The 13595-nt window shown below is 39.1% G+C and overlaps 1 protein-coding gene across 6 annotated transcripts in view; it reads right to left on the bottom strand.

The window, feature by feature from the left end:
- Nucleotides 1-4700: 4700 nt before the first annotated feature.
- The window catches only part of golim4a (golgi integral membrane protein 4a), a 29203-nt gene continuing 20308 nt past the window's right edge, over nucleotides 4701-13595 (bottom strand). For all 6 annotated transcript variants that reach the window (XM_083552997.1, XM_083552994.1, XM_083552993.1 and 3 more), the window contains 3 exons: nucleotides 12695-12763; nucleotides 7345-7431; nucleotides 4701-5630 (listed from right to left, as the gene is read on the bottom strand). In XM_083552997.1, coding sequence (XP_083409123.1) covers nucleotides 5502-5630; nucleotides 7345-7431; nucleotides 12695-12763 — 285 coding nt within the window. In that variant the 3' untranslated portion in view covers nucleotides 4701-5501. The remainder of the gene's footprint in view (nucleotides 5631-7344; nucleotides 7432-12694; nucleotides 12764-13595) is intronic.

Here is a 13595-nt window from a genome sequence, read left to right as displayed (position 1 = left end):
TATTGATTTCCATATCACCTGAGAGCCCATCGGACTCTGACCTCCCCTACCCCACCTCGCACTGTCTGGATAGTGGGTAGACACAACATAGTCGGAGCTCAGTTAAGTTCATGGTCCTGACCAGTACAGACAGACGATCTGATCTCTGATCATCCAGTCCTGCTCAGTGCTTACTGCTTATTGCCATATTGCTTAGCATTCAGCCTTCCGTAGCGAAGCACGGGTACTTTCCGCTAGTGCTTTATATGGTATCACAACTGAACAATAGATAGAATGATGAAAATTGAGTGTGAATGCAATGATTCAGATATTAGCAGATTTTTCAAGCTCTCATTTTCATCATTGTTTTTCTGATTCTGTTTTGCATTTCAGACATAATACCAGATGCAGATATATTTCAATTGTAATAATTGCATGACAAGTACTTTCCAAATCTCACACATTATGCAGAAAAGATCTACCATTTCACACTGATATTGGCCTAAGACCCAGAGTTAATACTGCATATGTATTGATGATCTCTTGATTGTGCCATCAGACCTGACTATGGTGTCTACATTGGTGTCTCGATTACAATTTAGAATACTTCTTGTTCATGATTTGTAAAAATTAACAATAAAATGTACTTGAACCCTTTATCAATTTTTAAAATGTAATCTAGTTTTTTTTTATGGTTAAAGACAATAATATACTTTATGGACAAAAGCATCAAAACACCTGCGTTTTCCCCAAACTGTTACCACGTAGTCGGAGGTAGACACCTGGATAGGGTGTTTTTGGATGTTAAAGCATTTAATTTCCCTTAAGTTGAACTAACAGACTTAAACCTGTTCCAGCAGCTCCAAGAAACTATGCTTTACATAGGCCTGAGTGGAAGAGTGGAGATTATTAAAACAGCAAATGGGGACTAAAAGTGTAATGTTTATAAAGTATGTTATGGTCCACAACCATTTTTTTTGTTATTTAGTATAATCTAATGAAAAAAAAAAACAAACAATCAGAATTCATGTCATTATCTGTATACCAGATCAGCAAAACAGCTATTTTAAACTGCTGTCCACTCAAGATACAGAAAGTGGAAAATACACAGATATCTCCTTTAACAGGAACACCTATACCTGTACATTAATGCTAATACCCAACTAGCCAACCATACTGTAGTGAAGTAAAAGTAAAATGTAAAACCTCTGAGCAAGGCCCTAACACCTCACCTTCTCAGCTGTATAAATGAGATCATTGTTAGAAACTCTGGAAATGGGTGTGTGCCAAATGCAATAAAAAGTAATTAATATATATATTAATTACAGAATTTAAGGAATAAACTAAAATAATAGCTTTTTACAACCATGTTGGGCAGTTTTGTTATGTAACTTTATGTTGCGATGTAGTTCTTTGTTGTTTTATGTAGCACCAGGGTTCTGGAGGAACGTTGTCTTATTTCACTGTGTACTGCGTCAGACATATATGGTAGAAATGGATCGACTTGAAAAGTATCTTAGGACAATATCTTGCACAATTAACACATTAAACTTGAAAGCGATACATTAGAAATTGCCATAAAGCAGCTTTGTACTTTACAGAAATAGATTATAAATATACATTTAAATTTCACACATTTGTGGATTTAACTTTATCCCCCAATAAATGAGCCAGAAGCAACAATCAAATAAATAGAAATAAAAACATTAAGTAATATACGTTTCATAAATGAGTCCCTATAAATTTATTCCCACTATTAGGTTAGAGTTTGATATTTATATATGAGTGTGCCTAAATTCCAAATTCAACTCTTCACATTTGGATCTGTATCTGCATGATTTTACTTTGCTGCCTCGTGATTGGCTGATTATATAATTGCACGAATGTGTAGGTGTACAGTTGTTTCCTAATAAAGTGCTCCATCAGTGTATATTCTTTTTCTTCTTTTGCCTTCTTCCATTAGGGTTTGCCAGAGCGGTTCATCCGTTTCCATACCCCCCTCTCCTCTACATCTGCCTCTTTCAAACCAACTACCTGCATGTCTTCCCTTAACCACATCCATAAACCTCCTCCTTGGTCTTCCTCTTTTCCTCCTTCCTGGTGGCTCCATCTTCAGCATTCTTCTACCGATATACCTCATGTCCCTCCTCTGCACATGTCCAAACCATCTCAAACTCACCTCCCTCACCTTGTCTTCAAAATGTACTACATGCGCTGTCCCTCTTATAAACTCATTTCTAATCCTGTCCATCCTCGTCACTCCCAACGAAAACCTTAACATCTTCAGCTCTGCTACCTCCAGCTCCACCTCCTGTCTTTCACTAAATGCCACTGTCTCTAAACCATACAATATCACAGGTCTCACCACAGCAATCAACTGTCAAGAGAATTTAGAAAAGAACTTACTAAAATAGATAATCTGATCCCAGTTCAACTCAACAAGTGGCCCAGTGACAACAATGAAAAGGGAAAACTCCATGAGATGGAATGAGGAAGCAAATTTTTGAGGAACCAGATTTAACCTTAATCATAATCATCTGTGTGACTATGTGTGTATATGTGTGTGTGTGTGTGTGTGTCCAAGCCTTTGCAAAGAAATGACTTCCCTTACCATTTTCTATATAAAGTGTCTCACTTTATTACAGTGTATTTAAATACATTGACCTTTGCCTAATAGATTGTTCTTGCAATAACTCTGAAATTAATGCAGCAGACTCATGGGGCAAAATATCATACACCAAAACATGAACCATTTTGTCAGCAAAAGAGGGATTTTCTTGATAAAGACAATAATAATACTTGACAAAATAAATACAAGGATTTGAAGGGAAACATTTAAAAACTCAAATACAAAACGTCTTCACAACAGTAAGTCGTGTTCAGTATCCAGTTGAATAAACGAAGCAAAAAAAAATAAAAATATGAAGAAGAAATTGAGATTTGGCATCTTGATTGGAAAATGAAAAGATTGGAAAATTCTTAGACGTACCGCAAAACATGGTCTATTAATAATTAAATTAGTGTTATTATCTCCACATTGAAAATGTGCATAGCAGTAATTGGTGTTTACAAACGCAGACACGTCAGCGACCATGCCAGGATTAGTACTTTAGGATCTTTCTTTCGGCTTCTCCCATTAGGGGTCACCACAGTGGATCATCCGTATTCATGATCCGCATGTTTGATTTGGCACATGTTTTACGCTGGATGCCCTTCCTAATGCAACCCTCCCCATTTATCCGGGCTTGGGACCGGCACTAAGAGTGCACTGGCTTGTGCAACCCTAATGGCTGGGGTTGGTTCCCTGAGCGGGGATTGAACCCGGGCCGCAGCGGTGAGAGCGCCGCAATCTAAGCACTAGACCACCAGGGAACCACAGGATTAGTACTTTATGTGTGAAATTCTGTCATGTTAAAATTAAATAAAAAATAAAGCAGTATAAAGACACGGGCTTCCTGTTTTAATTTAATTCATATATACACTATATGAACAAAAGTTTGTGGACACCTGACCATATGTTTCATATGTGCATTTTGAGCATCCCATTCCACATTTAGTTTCCATTTGCTGTGATAACCACAACTCTGGGAAGATGTTCCACTAGATTTAAAAATGTGTAGGTGTAGAGATTTGTGCTCATTCAGCTACATGGGTGTTAGTAAAGTCAGATACCGATGTAGGGTGAGGAGGTCTGGGGTGCAGTCAGCGTTCCAATTCATCCCAAAGGGATTCATTAGGGGTGAGATCTGAGTTATACAGCAGGCCACACGTGATCTACTTCAGGGGTGCACACACTTTTTCAGCATGCGAGCTACTTATAAAATGACCAAGTCAAAAATGATCTACCTATTATAAAAATGCACACTACCATTGCGATCGACGTACTGGGCACCCTGTTCTACTTCAACCCATGTAAATAATATATTCATGAAGCTGGCTTTGTGCACAGGGGCATCGTCATGGTGGAACAGGTTTGGGTCTCCTAGTTCAAGTAAAGGGAAAATTTAAAGCTACTATATCCTGAGACATCTTTAACAAGTCAAATGGCACAATACTTTTGTTCATATTGTGTATATATTGTGTATATATGTATATAAACGATATTCGGTTATATTGTGAATTATAAATTATGTAATATAGGCACATGCATGTGTTGGTGTCATTTTGCTAGAGCAAAAAGGGCATTATTTAAAGCTCTTGTTTGGCCAAAGAATTAAAATGTAAACCTTCCTTTAGCTTAGATATGTGTGCTGTCTGTAGTTTGCACTGTCGCTCTACAAGGCTAATATAATAAAAACCTATAGTCTCCAGTTTATCAGTAACATGGACACCGGTCCATCACAGGCCTCTACTTTAGCAATGATAACACCAAGTGTCATTGTAGAATTACGTTCTTCTCAGTACATATATTCATTATCACCTTAAATTGTGAGACTAGGAATAAAGAGATCACTTATTAAAAAAACTCAGGCCCAGAGTTATTATAACCTGCTAAACAGGTGCATTAATGTCTTTCATATAAATTGATATTCATATGCAACTTGGGATGCTGAATATCAGTAATCACTAAGTTTTTTGGGGGTCGCAAATTGCTTATTTCCACCAATTGGTTATTAAAGAGTTTTAGACTGGTGGTATTTATAGTGTGTGTCCTAATGAACCAGCATCAGAATGTACTCATTGAGGGCGTCAGTCAAATGCCATAAATGTGAATCTAACGAAAAATTCTTGCTTCGGGATCTCAAAAGTATCACGAAGCAGTAAATTCTTGATTATATGTGATAATTATGCGATACTTCCTGTGAAAAGAGTTATTTGGGATAAGCCTGAGTTTTTATGAACAGCATCATTGCCATAGTATGAAGTTGAGCTTTTTTTTCTTTCTATTCCAAGATGTTCCTAAGACTAATTGCACAGTAATTTTAGCTAATGTTCAGTACGAAGATGAAATATAAACAAAAGAAAAGCAACAGAAATACGACATTTAAATATAGCCACATTTCAAATATGCTGTATTTGTTTCCTAAAATAGAATTCAACACGTATATAAAGATACAATACAAATATACTTATTAGCAAAATCCATCTGGGAACAAACAAGAAACATTCATATAGTGACTAACAGTATTCTTATAAAGCACTATCCGTTTCAAAAACATCCATCCTCATAACAAGCTTTAAAAAAAGACAAAACAAGTTACATGTATACGGTACACATTGAATATTTTCAAAGAAATGGCACTCTGATCATAAACATTCTGTCTACAGCGTTGATCTAAAATCGTTTCTTGCGTAAAAGCGGAACGATCGGGTTTCTTATTAAACAGTGCTCCATTTACAAACCGGCAAAATAAAAGGCACAGTGAACAGAAAGAGATTTATCCAGATCAGCAGATTTTGATCAGTCTAGTACGTCCAGCTCGAGGGTGTCTTACCCCAGAAGAAGGTGATCATTCCAGTGGAATTACTGCTTTACACAGTTTAATCTTTCTACAGTAACACCAGTGCACAAATGAAAAGGCTCACATCTCTGCCCTGTGATTGGCTTCTTCCTCTGGCTCCTCCTCTTCCTCTTCATAGTTCTCCTCTTCATTAGGTTCTTTGGCAGGCTGCTTCTCAGGGCCTGCGTTCTCCTGCTCTCTGGCGTCATCCTACACACATACACGAATGCATGGGCATTTGGAAATGTTATACAGGCAAGTTACTGACTAGGGGTTCTGCCTTGCTCGTTGTTTGCTTCGTTAACTAGCCTGTGGTGTGTGAGAGCCAGGAGATGCCGCGCAATGACAAGAAACAGTTGATGGGTCGAAAAACGGCGCGCAATGAGGAGAAAAATATTATTAATGTCACCAAATATATTAAAACTAAAGTAACAAGTCTGTTTTTAAAATGTAAAAAGTAGGAGGTACAGATATGTGTCAGAAATGTAATAAGTAAAAAAAATTAAATAAATAGTGAAGTGAAGTAAAGTAAAAACTGATACCAGAAAAAAATCAACTTAAAATACAGTAATTAAGTATTTGTACTTCTTCACTTCCCAACCTCTGCTACAAACAGCTTACATTATTTATAGAAAATAGAGTAATCCCTCGATTTATCGCGGTTCATATCTCGCGCCCCCGGTTTATCGCGGAATTGCATTTGCCACATAATTTATTTGTGTGGCTCTTTTTCCAGGTCTCTCGCTGATAGCACTATAGACCAGTAAACTTATAGGGAATTGTTTTTATAGAGTTTTATGTTGAAAGAATGAAATGTATTAATAAAAATATAATTATTTATTATAGAATGAAGTAAAATGTTAATACAGCACAGTACAGAAAGTAAAGAACGCGGTGACGTGTATCTTTAACTCTTTTTGGACATCAGTGGACACTACAACCAATTAACAAGCAGAGAAACTACGCATAGGCTTCGCTACCACAGAACTGTATACTGTACAGTACATGTACTATAACTGTGATACAGTCTGATGTATGTAACAATTTACACAAAATTGATCTCGCTATATACTTGCAAATGTTTTCTGTGTGTTTAAAGTGTGTGGGAGGATGATTCACGGCAAAAATAAATAAATAAATAAATAATTTTTTTTGGGGTGGCGTCCGTGTATCGCGGTTTTCCGTTTATCAACGTGATAAGAATTTGAACATGATGGAATGTAAATCTTTGAAAACACAGCCTGGGATTTTTTTTACATTACATTATGTGTATTGTGTGTACAAAATCGAAGCAAGGTAGCTAAGATGAAAGAATAAATTGTAAATGTGGGGTTTTTCTTACTTATAAATTTCTGTGTGGATATTACACGTTTCAAAATATAATATAAAAGGCTGCTATTGTCTTTGAATGCTACTGAGGGAATCAGACACCTCAGAAAACCTGTAATCTCCCTTTCAGACAGCTGGGTCTACAATTACACTTACAGCTTTCAAGACTCCTTATCACACACACACACACACACACACACACACACACACACACACACACACACACACACACACACACACACACACACACACACACACACACACACACACACACACACACACACACACACACACACACAAGAGCACTCAGTTTTAGACACTAAAATTATTATCTATTATTTCAATGTTATCTCAAATAAATATTCATACCAATTCATGTAAACTCCTACAGGGAATATACTTATTTAAGCAAAAGCCCAAAATCCCTCAGAAGATACAATACACAATACAACACACACCAAAAAATATATACATTAAAAGGGTTTAATCGGTCATGTAAATCAATTAAACATGCATTTAGGTTTATATTAGTTTCAATCTGGAGCTGGTGTCAAAACAGTGTAAGTATAATATGTTGTATAGGATGAGACTGTACCTGCTCTCCGTTCTCTTCGTTGTAAGGATCTGCCTCTACTTCTCCTCTCTCTTCCATTTTCTTCTCAACAGCCAAATCTTCCTGAGCCTGAGAGGAAAGACAACAATGCTTGAAATGCTCATAGAGGTGTGTATACACCGATCAGGCTTAATTCTATGGCCACTGAACCGGCATAATATTATGACCACCTGCCTAATATTGTGTTGGTCCCCCTTTTGATGCCAAAACAGTCCTGACAGTTCGAACATCAGAATTAACTTTTTCAGCAATTTGAGCCACAGTAGCTCGTCTGTTAGATCGGACCAGACGGGCCAGCCTTCGCTCCTCACGTGCATCAGTGAGTCGGACCGGGAACTGCAGTTTTGGAAATGCTCTGACCAAGTTCGGTATCGCAATCAGGTCCTTGTCAAACTCGCTCAAATCCTTACACTTGCCCACTTTTCCTGCTTCTAACATGTCAACTTTGAGGAGAAAATGTTCACTTACTGCCTAATAAATCCCACCCGCTAACAGGTGCCATGCTGAAGATATAATCAGTGTTATCACTTCACCGCTCATAATGGTATAATGTCAATGTTATGCCTGATCATTGTGTGTGCATAAGTGTGTAGGTGTGTAAGACAGAAGCAGAGAGAGACATGTTGCTATCTATCTATCCGTTTTTCCTCTTTTAATAATCCTTAATTGTTTTTGTCTTCCTGACTTGTGCCTGTAGTTAGTTAACTCGACTATAACTAGTGTTGTTTATATTTATTTTTTCTCACTCACATCTCTGTATAATAAATCTGTTCGTGACGATAAGCACTATGCCGGTTGTTTGTCTGCATTCGAGCACAGGTGAGGACTCGTTCGAGTTGCAAACGGTGGCGTTGGAGATGGAGGCATTGGAGAAACAGATTCGCGAGCTGCATGTAAAGCATGACCGGCTGCGAGAGCGGAAAGCGGCGCTGGAAACATCCCGGGCGGACGCGCACTCATCCCAGGTAAACTCCCAGGTTGAACCTAACGCTCCCAGCACATCAACTCCGCGTGCTTCTATGCCCAGGCCCAGCGCACCTACAACTCCGGCACCGGTGCAACATGGACCCTGGATGCGACCGCGGCGGAAGAGACAAGCCAAGCCCCGATCGAGGACGTCTCCACCTCCACCACCGGCCTTCGAGATCTCGACCGAGAACCGCTTCGTCCCCCTCCGCGAGACGGAACGCGACACTGTTATTCTCGGAGATTCCATCGTCCGGCATGTCCGCGCTACCCGAGCTAAAGGTAAGGTGCACACTCGCTGTTTTCCTGGTGCTCGTGTTCTGGATGTCGCTGCGCAGGTACCCGCGATCCTGAACGAGAACTTCGGAGCGGTTGTTCTCCATGCCGGATCAAACGACACCAGGCTGCGGCAAACGGAGATCTTAAAGAGGGACTTCAGGATCCTGGTGGAGACGGTACGCAGCACATCACCCACAACGAGGATCATTGTGTCAGGACCTCTTCCCACTTACCAGCGAGGGGCTGAGAAGTTTAGTAGACTTTTAGCTCTAAATGAATGGTTACAGTCATGGTGTCGAGAACATAAACTTCTCTTTGTTAATAACTGGAACTGTTTCTGGGAGCGTCCTAGGTTCTTCCGCCCTGATGGCCTGCACCCCAGCAGAGTTGGAGCAGCAGTGCTATCAGATAACATCTCTAGGATACTACACACCATCTGACTGGTAAGACATCAAGAAATCTTCAACTATAAGAACACGCATACTACAGACCAAATAGTTACAAGTTCACACACAGCTCAGTTTATAGAAACCGTATCTATTCCTCGTGTAGTAAAACCAAGAATTACATACACAAGATCCAGAAATAATCTTATTGCAGTTAAAACTGAAAAATGCCAGATAAACAAACTCAACAAAGTTCTAAAGTTCGGTCTTTTAAACATTAGATCACTTGCACCCAAAGCACTGATTGTAAATGAGATGATCACAGAGAATAATCTCGATGCACTCTGTCTCACTGAGACCTGGATTAAACCAGGTGATTATATGGGTCTAAACGAGTCGACACCGTCAGGATATGTTTATAAGCATGAGCCCCGTCAGACTGGTCGTGGGGGGGGTGTAGGAACCATTTATAGTGCTTCTCTTAATGTTAGTCAGCGATTAGGATTCAGCTTTAAATCATTTGAAGTGCTCGTTCTTAAAATTGCACTTTCAGAGATGCATAGAAAACTCGCTCTGGTCACCGTGTACAGACCCCCAGGACCCTACGCTGATTTTCTTCATGAGTTTGCTTGTTTTCTCTCAGACCTCCTGATCAGCTTTGATAAAGTGCTGCTTGTAGGAGATTTTAATATTCATGTAGATGATGAAAACGATGCCCTAGGATTATCATTTGTCGATTTACTAAACTCTTTTGGAGTTAAACAAAACGTCACCAGACCAACCCACCGTTTTAACCACACACTAGACTTAATAATATCCCACGGAGCAGACGTCACTGATATAGATATTTTACCCCAGAGTGATGACATCACAGACCATTATCTCCTACTGTACACACTACCGGTAGAGCAGATTAACCGTGTTTCACCACGTTATCGACCTGGTAGGACTATTATTCCAACCACTAAGGACAGATTCATAAATAACCTGCCTGATTTATCTCAGTTTCACATTAAACCCATAAATGCTGATCATCTTGATGAGATGGCGAACAACATAGACCTTATCCTCACTAGCACTTTAGACACTGTTGCCCCCATCCGGTTAAAAAAGGTTCGAGAACAAGCACCTGCACCTTGGTATAATAGTCATACGCATGCCCTAAAGAGAACAACACGTAATCTGGAGAGAAAATGGAGGAAAACTAAATTGGAGGTATTTAGAATTGCGTATAAAGACAGTATGCTTAGCTACAGACAGGCGCTAAAAGCTGCTAGAGCTAAACACCTGAGCAAACTCATAGAAAATAACAAAAACAATCCCAGGTTCCTTTTCAGTACAGTCGCTAAATTAACAACAAATCAGGGATCTGAAAAATGTGTTCCATCACAGTTTAGTAGTGAAGACTTTATGAATTTCTTCACTGAAAAAATAGATAACATTCGAAAAACAATTGTGGCAGTTCAACCTCTGACAGCATCTCCCGACACAATCGTACTTACAACCCCACAACTACACTGTTTTACATGTATAGGACAGGAAGAGCTGTATGATGCTATTATGAAAGCTAAATCAACAACATGTCAGTTAGATCCAATTCCCACTAAACTACTGAAGGAAGTGTTATATACAGCTGGTGAGCCTCTTTTAAATATTATTAACTCCTCACTATCGTTAGGTCATGTCCCTAAATCCCTCAAGTTAGCAGTTATTAAGCCCCTCATTAAAAAACCTAATCTGGATCCAAACACGCTATCGAATTACAGACCAATTTCAAATCTCCCATTTATGTCTAAGATTTTAGAAAAGATTGTCGCTGCCCAGCTATGTAACCACTTGCAGGAGAACAATATCTTTGAAGAGTTTCAGTCAGGTTTTAGGCCCCATCATAGCACAGAAACTGCTCTAGTTAAAATCACTAACGACCTGTTTTTAGCTTCAGACCAAGGCTACATCTCCCTATTAGTTTTACTAGATCTTAGTGCTGCGTTCGACACTATAGATCATGATCTTCTCCTCGATCGCTTACAGAATTACATCGGTATTCAGGGACAGGCATTAAGCTGGTTTAAATCCTACCTGTCCAATCGTTACCATTTCGTAGATTTAAATGGAGAGCTATCCAGGATAATGCTAGTAAATTATGGCGTGCCACAAGGGTCAGTTCTGGGACCCCTGCTTTTTACAATATACATGCTTCCATTAGGAAATATTATTAGAAGGCATGGAATTAGCTTCCATTGTTATGCTGATGATACCCAGCTATATATTTCATCCAAACCAGGCGATACAGCTCAATTAGCTCGCATAACTGAGTGTGTTGAAGAAATAAGAGATTGGATGACCCATAACTTTCTGCTATTAAATCCTGATAAAACTGAGATTTTGCTCATCGGCCCAAAAAATAGTACACAGAAGCTCCAGCATCTCAGCCTGCATTTAGACGGTTGTTCTGTAACTACTAGTTCAACGGTAAAAGACCTGGGAGTTATTTTAGACAGCAACTTATCTTTTAAAAATCACATCAATCAAGTTACAAAAACAGCCTTCTTTCACCTTAGAAATATTTCGAAGCTAAGAAATATGTTATCTATATCTGATGCAGAGAAGCTCGTCCATGCGTTTATGACCTCTAGAATAGACTACTGTAATGCATTACTAGGTGGATGTCCTGCATCATTAATAAACAAGCTTCAGTTAGTTCAGAATGCCGCAGCAAGAGTTCTTACTAGGTCAAGAAAATACGATCATATAACCCCAATCTTATCGTCCCTACATTGGCTTCCTATTAAGTTTCGAATAGACTACAAACTACTGCTACTCACTTATAAAGCACTAAATGCTTTGGCTCCCATGTATCTATCCAGTCTCTTAACACGCTACAATCCGTCACGCTCCCTGAGATCTCAAAACTCTGGGCTTCTAGTAGTTCCTAGAATAGCAAAGTCCACTAAAGGCGGTAGAGCATTTTCACATTTAGCTCCTAAACTCTGGAATAGTCTTCCTGACAGTGTTCGGGGTTCAGATACACTCTCCCAGTTTAAGTGTAGATTAAAAACATATCTTTTTAGCAAAGCCTACACATAACACACATCACACACATCACATCACAACCTTGTGCTCCAGAACATCTGATCACATGCACATTATCAACTTGTGCTGTTAATATCATGAACAGCAGCTACGCTAATTCCTCTCCACTGCTTCTCTTTCTCTCCCCATCCCGAGGCTTCCTGAGGTTTGGCCAGCTCCAGTCACGTCCCACCTCGTGAAGATTATGGACCTATGGATGATCATGGAGAAGTAGATGCCGAGTGTTTAAAGGCCCTGGCATGGAGAAGCTGATGCTGGATCTATGATGATCACAAATTGTTCTGTATTGTTGAAAGATTTATGACCAAACTTTTGATGTCACCCATATGAGGATGGGTTCCCCTTTGAGTCTGGTTCCACTCAAGGTTTCTTCCTCATATCATCTAAGGGAGTTTTTCCTTGCCACTGTCGCCACGGCTGCTCATCAGGGACAAACGCACACCATTCACCTTCACTGTTGTTTTCTGTAAAGCTGCTTTGAGACAATGTCTGTTGTGAAAAGCGCTATACAAATAAACTTGACTTGACTTGACTTGACATGAGAGAGATGAGAGGGAGAAACAGAAAGAATGAGAGAGATTGAGTGAGAGAGAGATTGAGACAGACACCTCATCTTCTCCCTCTTCCTGATATTGCTCTTCCAAATTGTCTTCCTGCTGGTCTGGGTTTCCTGCCATCTGCACAAACACACAACATAATCGATTATTTTTCATTCTACGTGTCTCCAGGTCTAAATAACAGAATGCTTCGTTATGAAACATGAGATCTCCTGAAATCTCAGGACAAAATTCTTTTGTTACTCTTCCAACTAATTATTTTCCTTTTTTTTTTTTTTTTTTTTTTTACTTTAGGGAGAACCTTAAAGTACTTTAAAATTAGGCCATTTTGTAAACTTCAGTATATTAACTCAAAACAAATAAAAAAAATAAAAAAAATGGCTGATCTTATACTATTACATGACATCACCATAAATATGGTAATCATAAAATAAAAAAAGCTTAAAACACCTATTACTATTAAACCAATTTAACCTCTAGCATTATTCTGGAGTAAACCAACCCTAAACCAGCAACTAACAATAATTTAGCATTATATTAAACAAAAACATTTTAGGCCTAATATTGGCATAATATTAACATTACAGTAAATAAACCTGTGGAATCAGAGGTGTGGTTGAGTGCCGGTGTGTGAATTAAGGGTGGAGCAAAAAGTGAGTGGTAAGGATGTGCGCAATTGTACTAATGAGCGTTCTCTGTTGCAGCACATGATGGATTGGATTAAAGCGTGAGAGACGAGAGCCTCTGGCAAGGGAAAGCAAAAATGTGCATGGCCATTTTAGTTCAATCCTGGCTTTCAGCACCAGTTTGGAGCACTCGTTGGATCGAGAAAGAGGGCATAGGAGGCAGGTAACAGGTTTCAAACACAAAAACTGGCTTTAGTTTTGCAACAGACTCTTTTTGCTTTTACTTTCCGGTTTAAGTGCACATAAACACAATCACACACACAGGG

Source organism: Silurus aristotelis (assembly GCF_946808225.1).
Source record: "Silurus aristotelis genome assembly, chromosome: 10".
NCBI lineage: Eukaryota > Metazoa > Chordata > Actinopteri > Siluriformes > Siluridae > Silurus > Silurus aristotelis.
The sequence above is the reverse complement of the archived record's forward strand: the minus strand, read 5'-3'. Positions and strand labels throughout refer to the sequence as shown.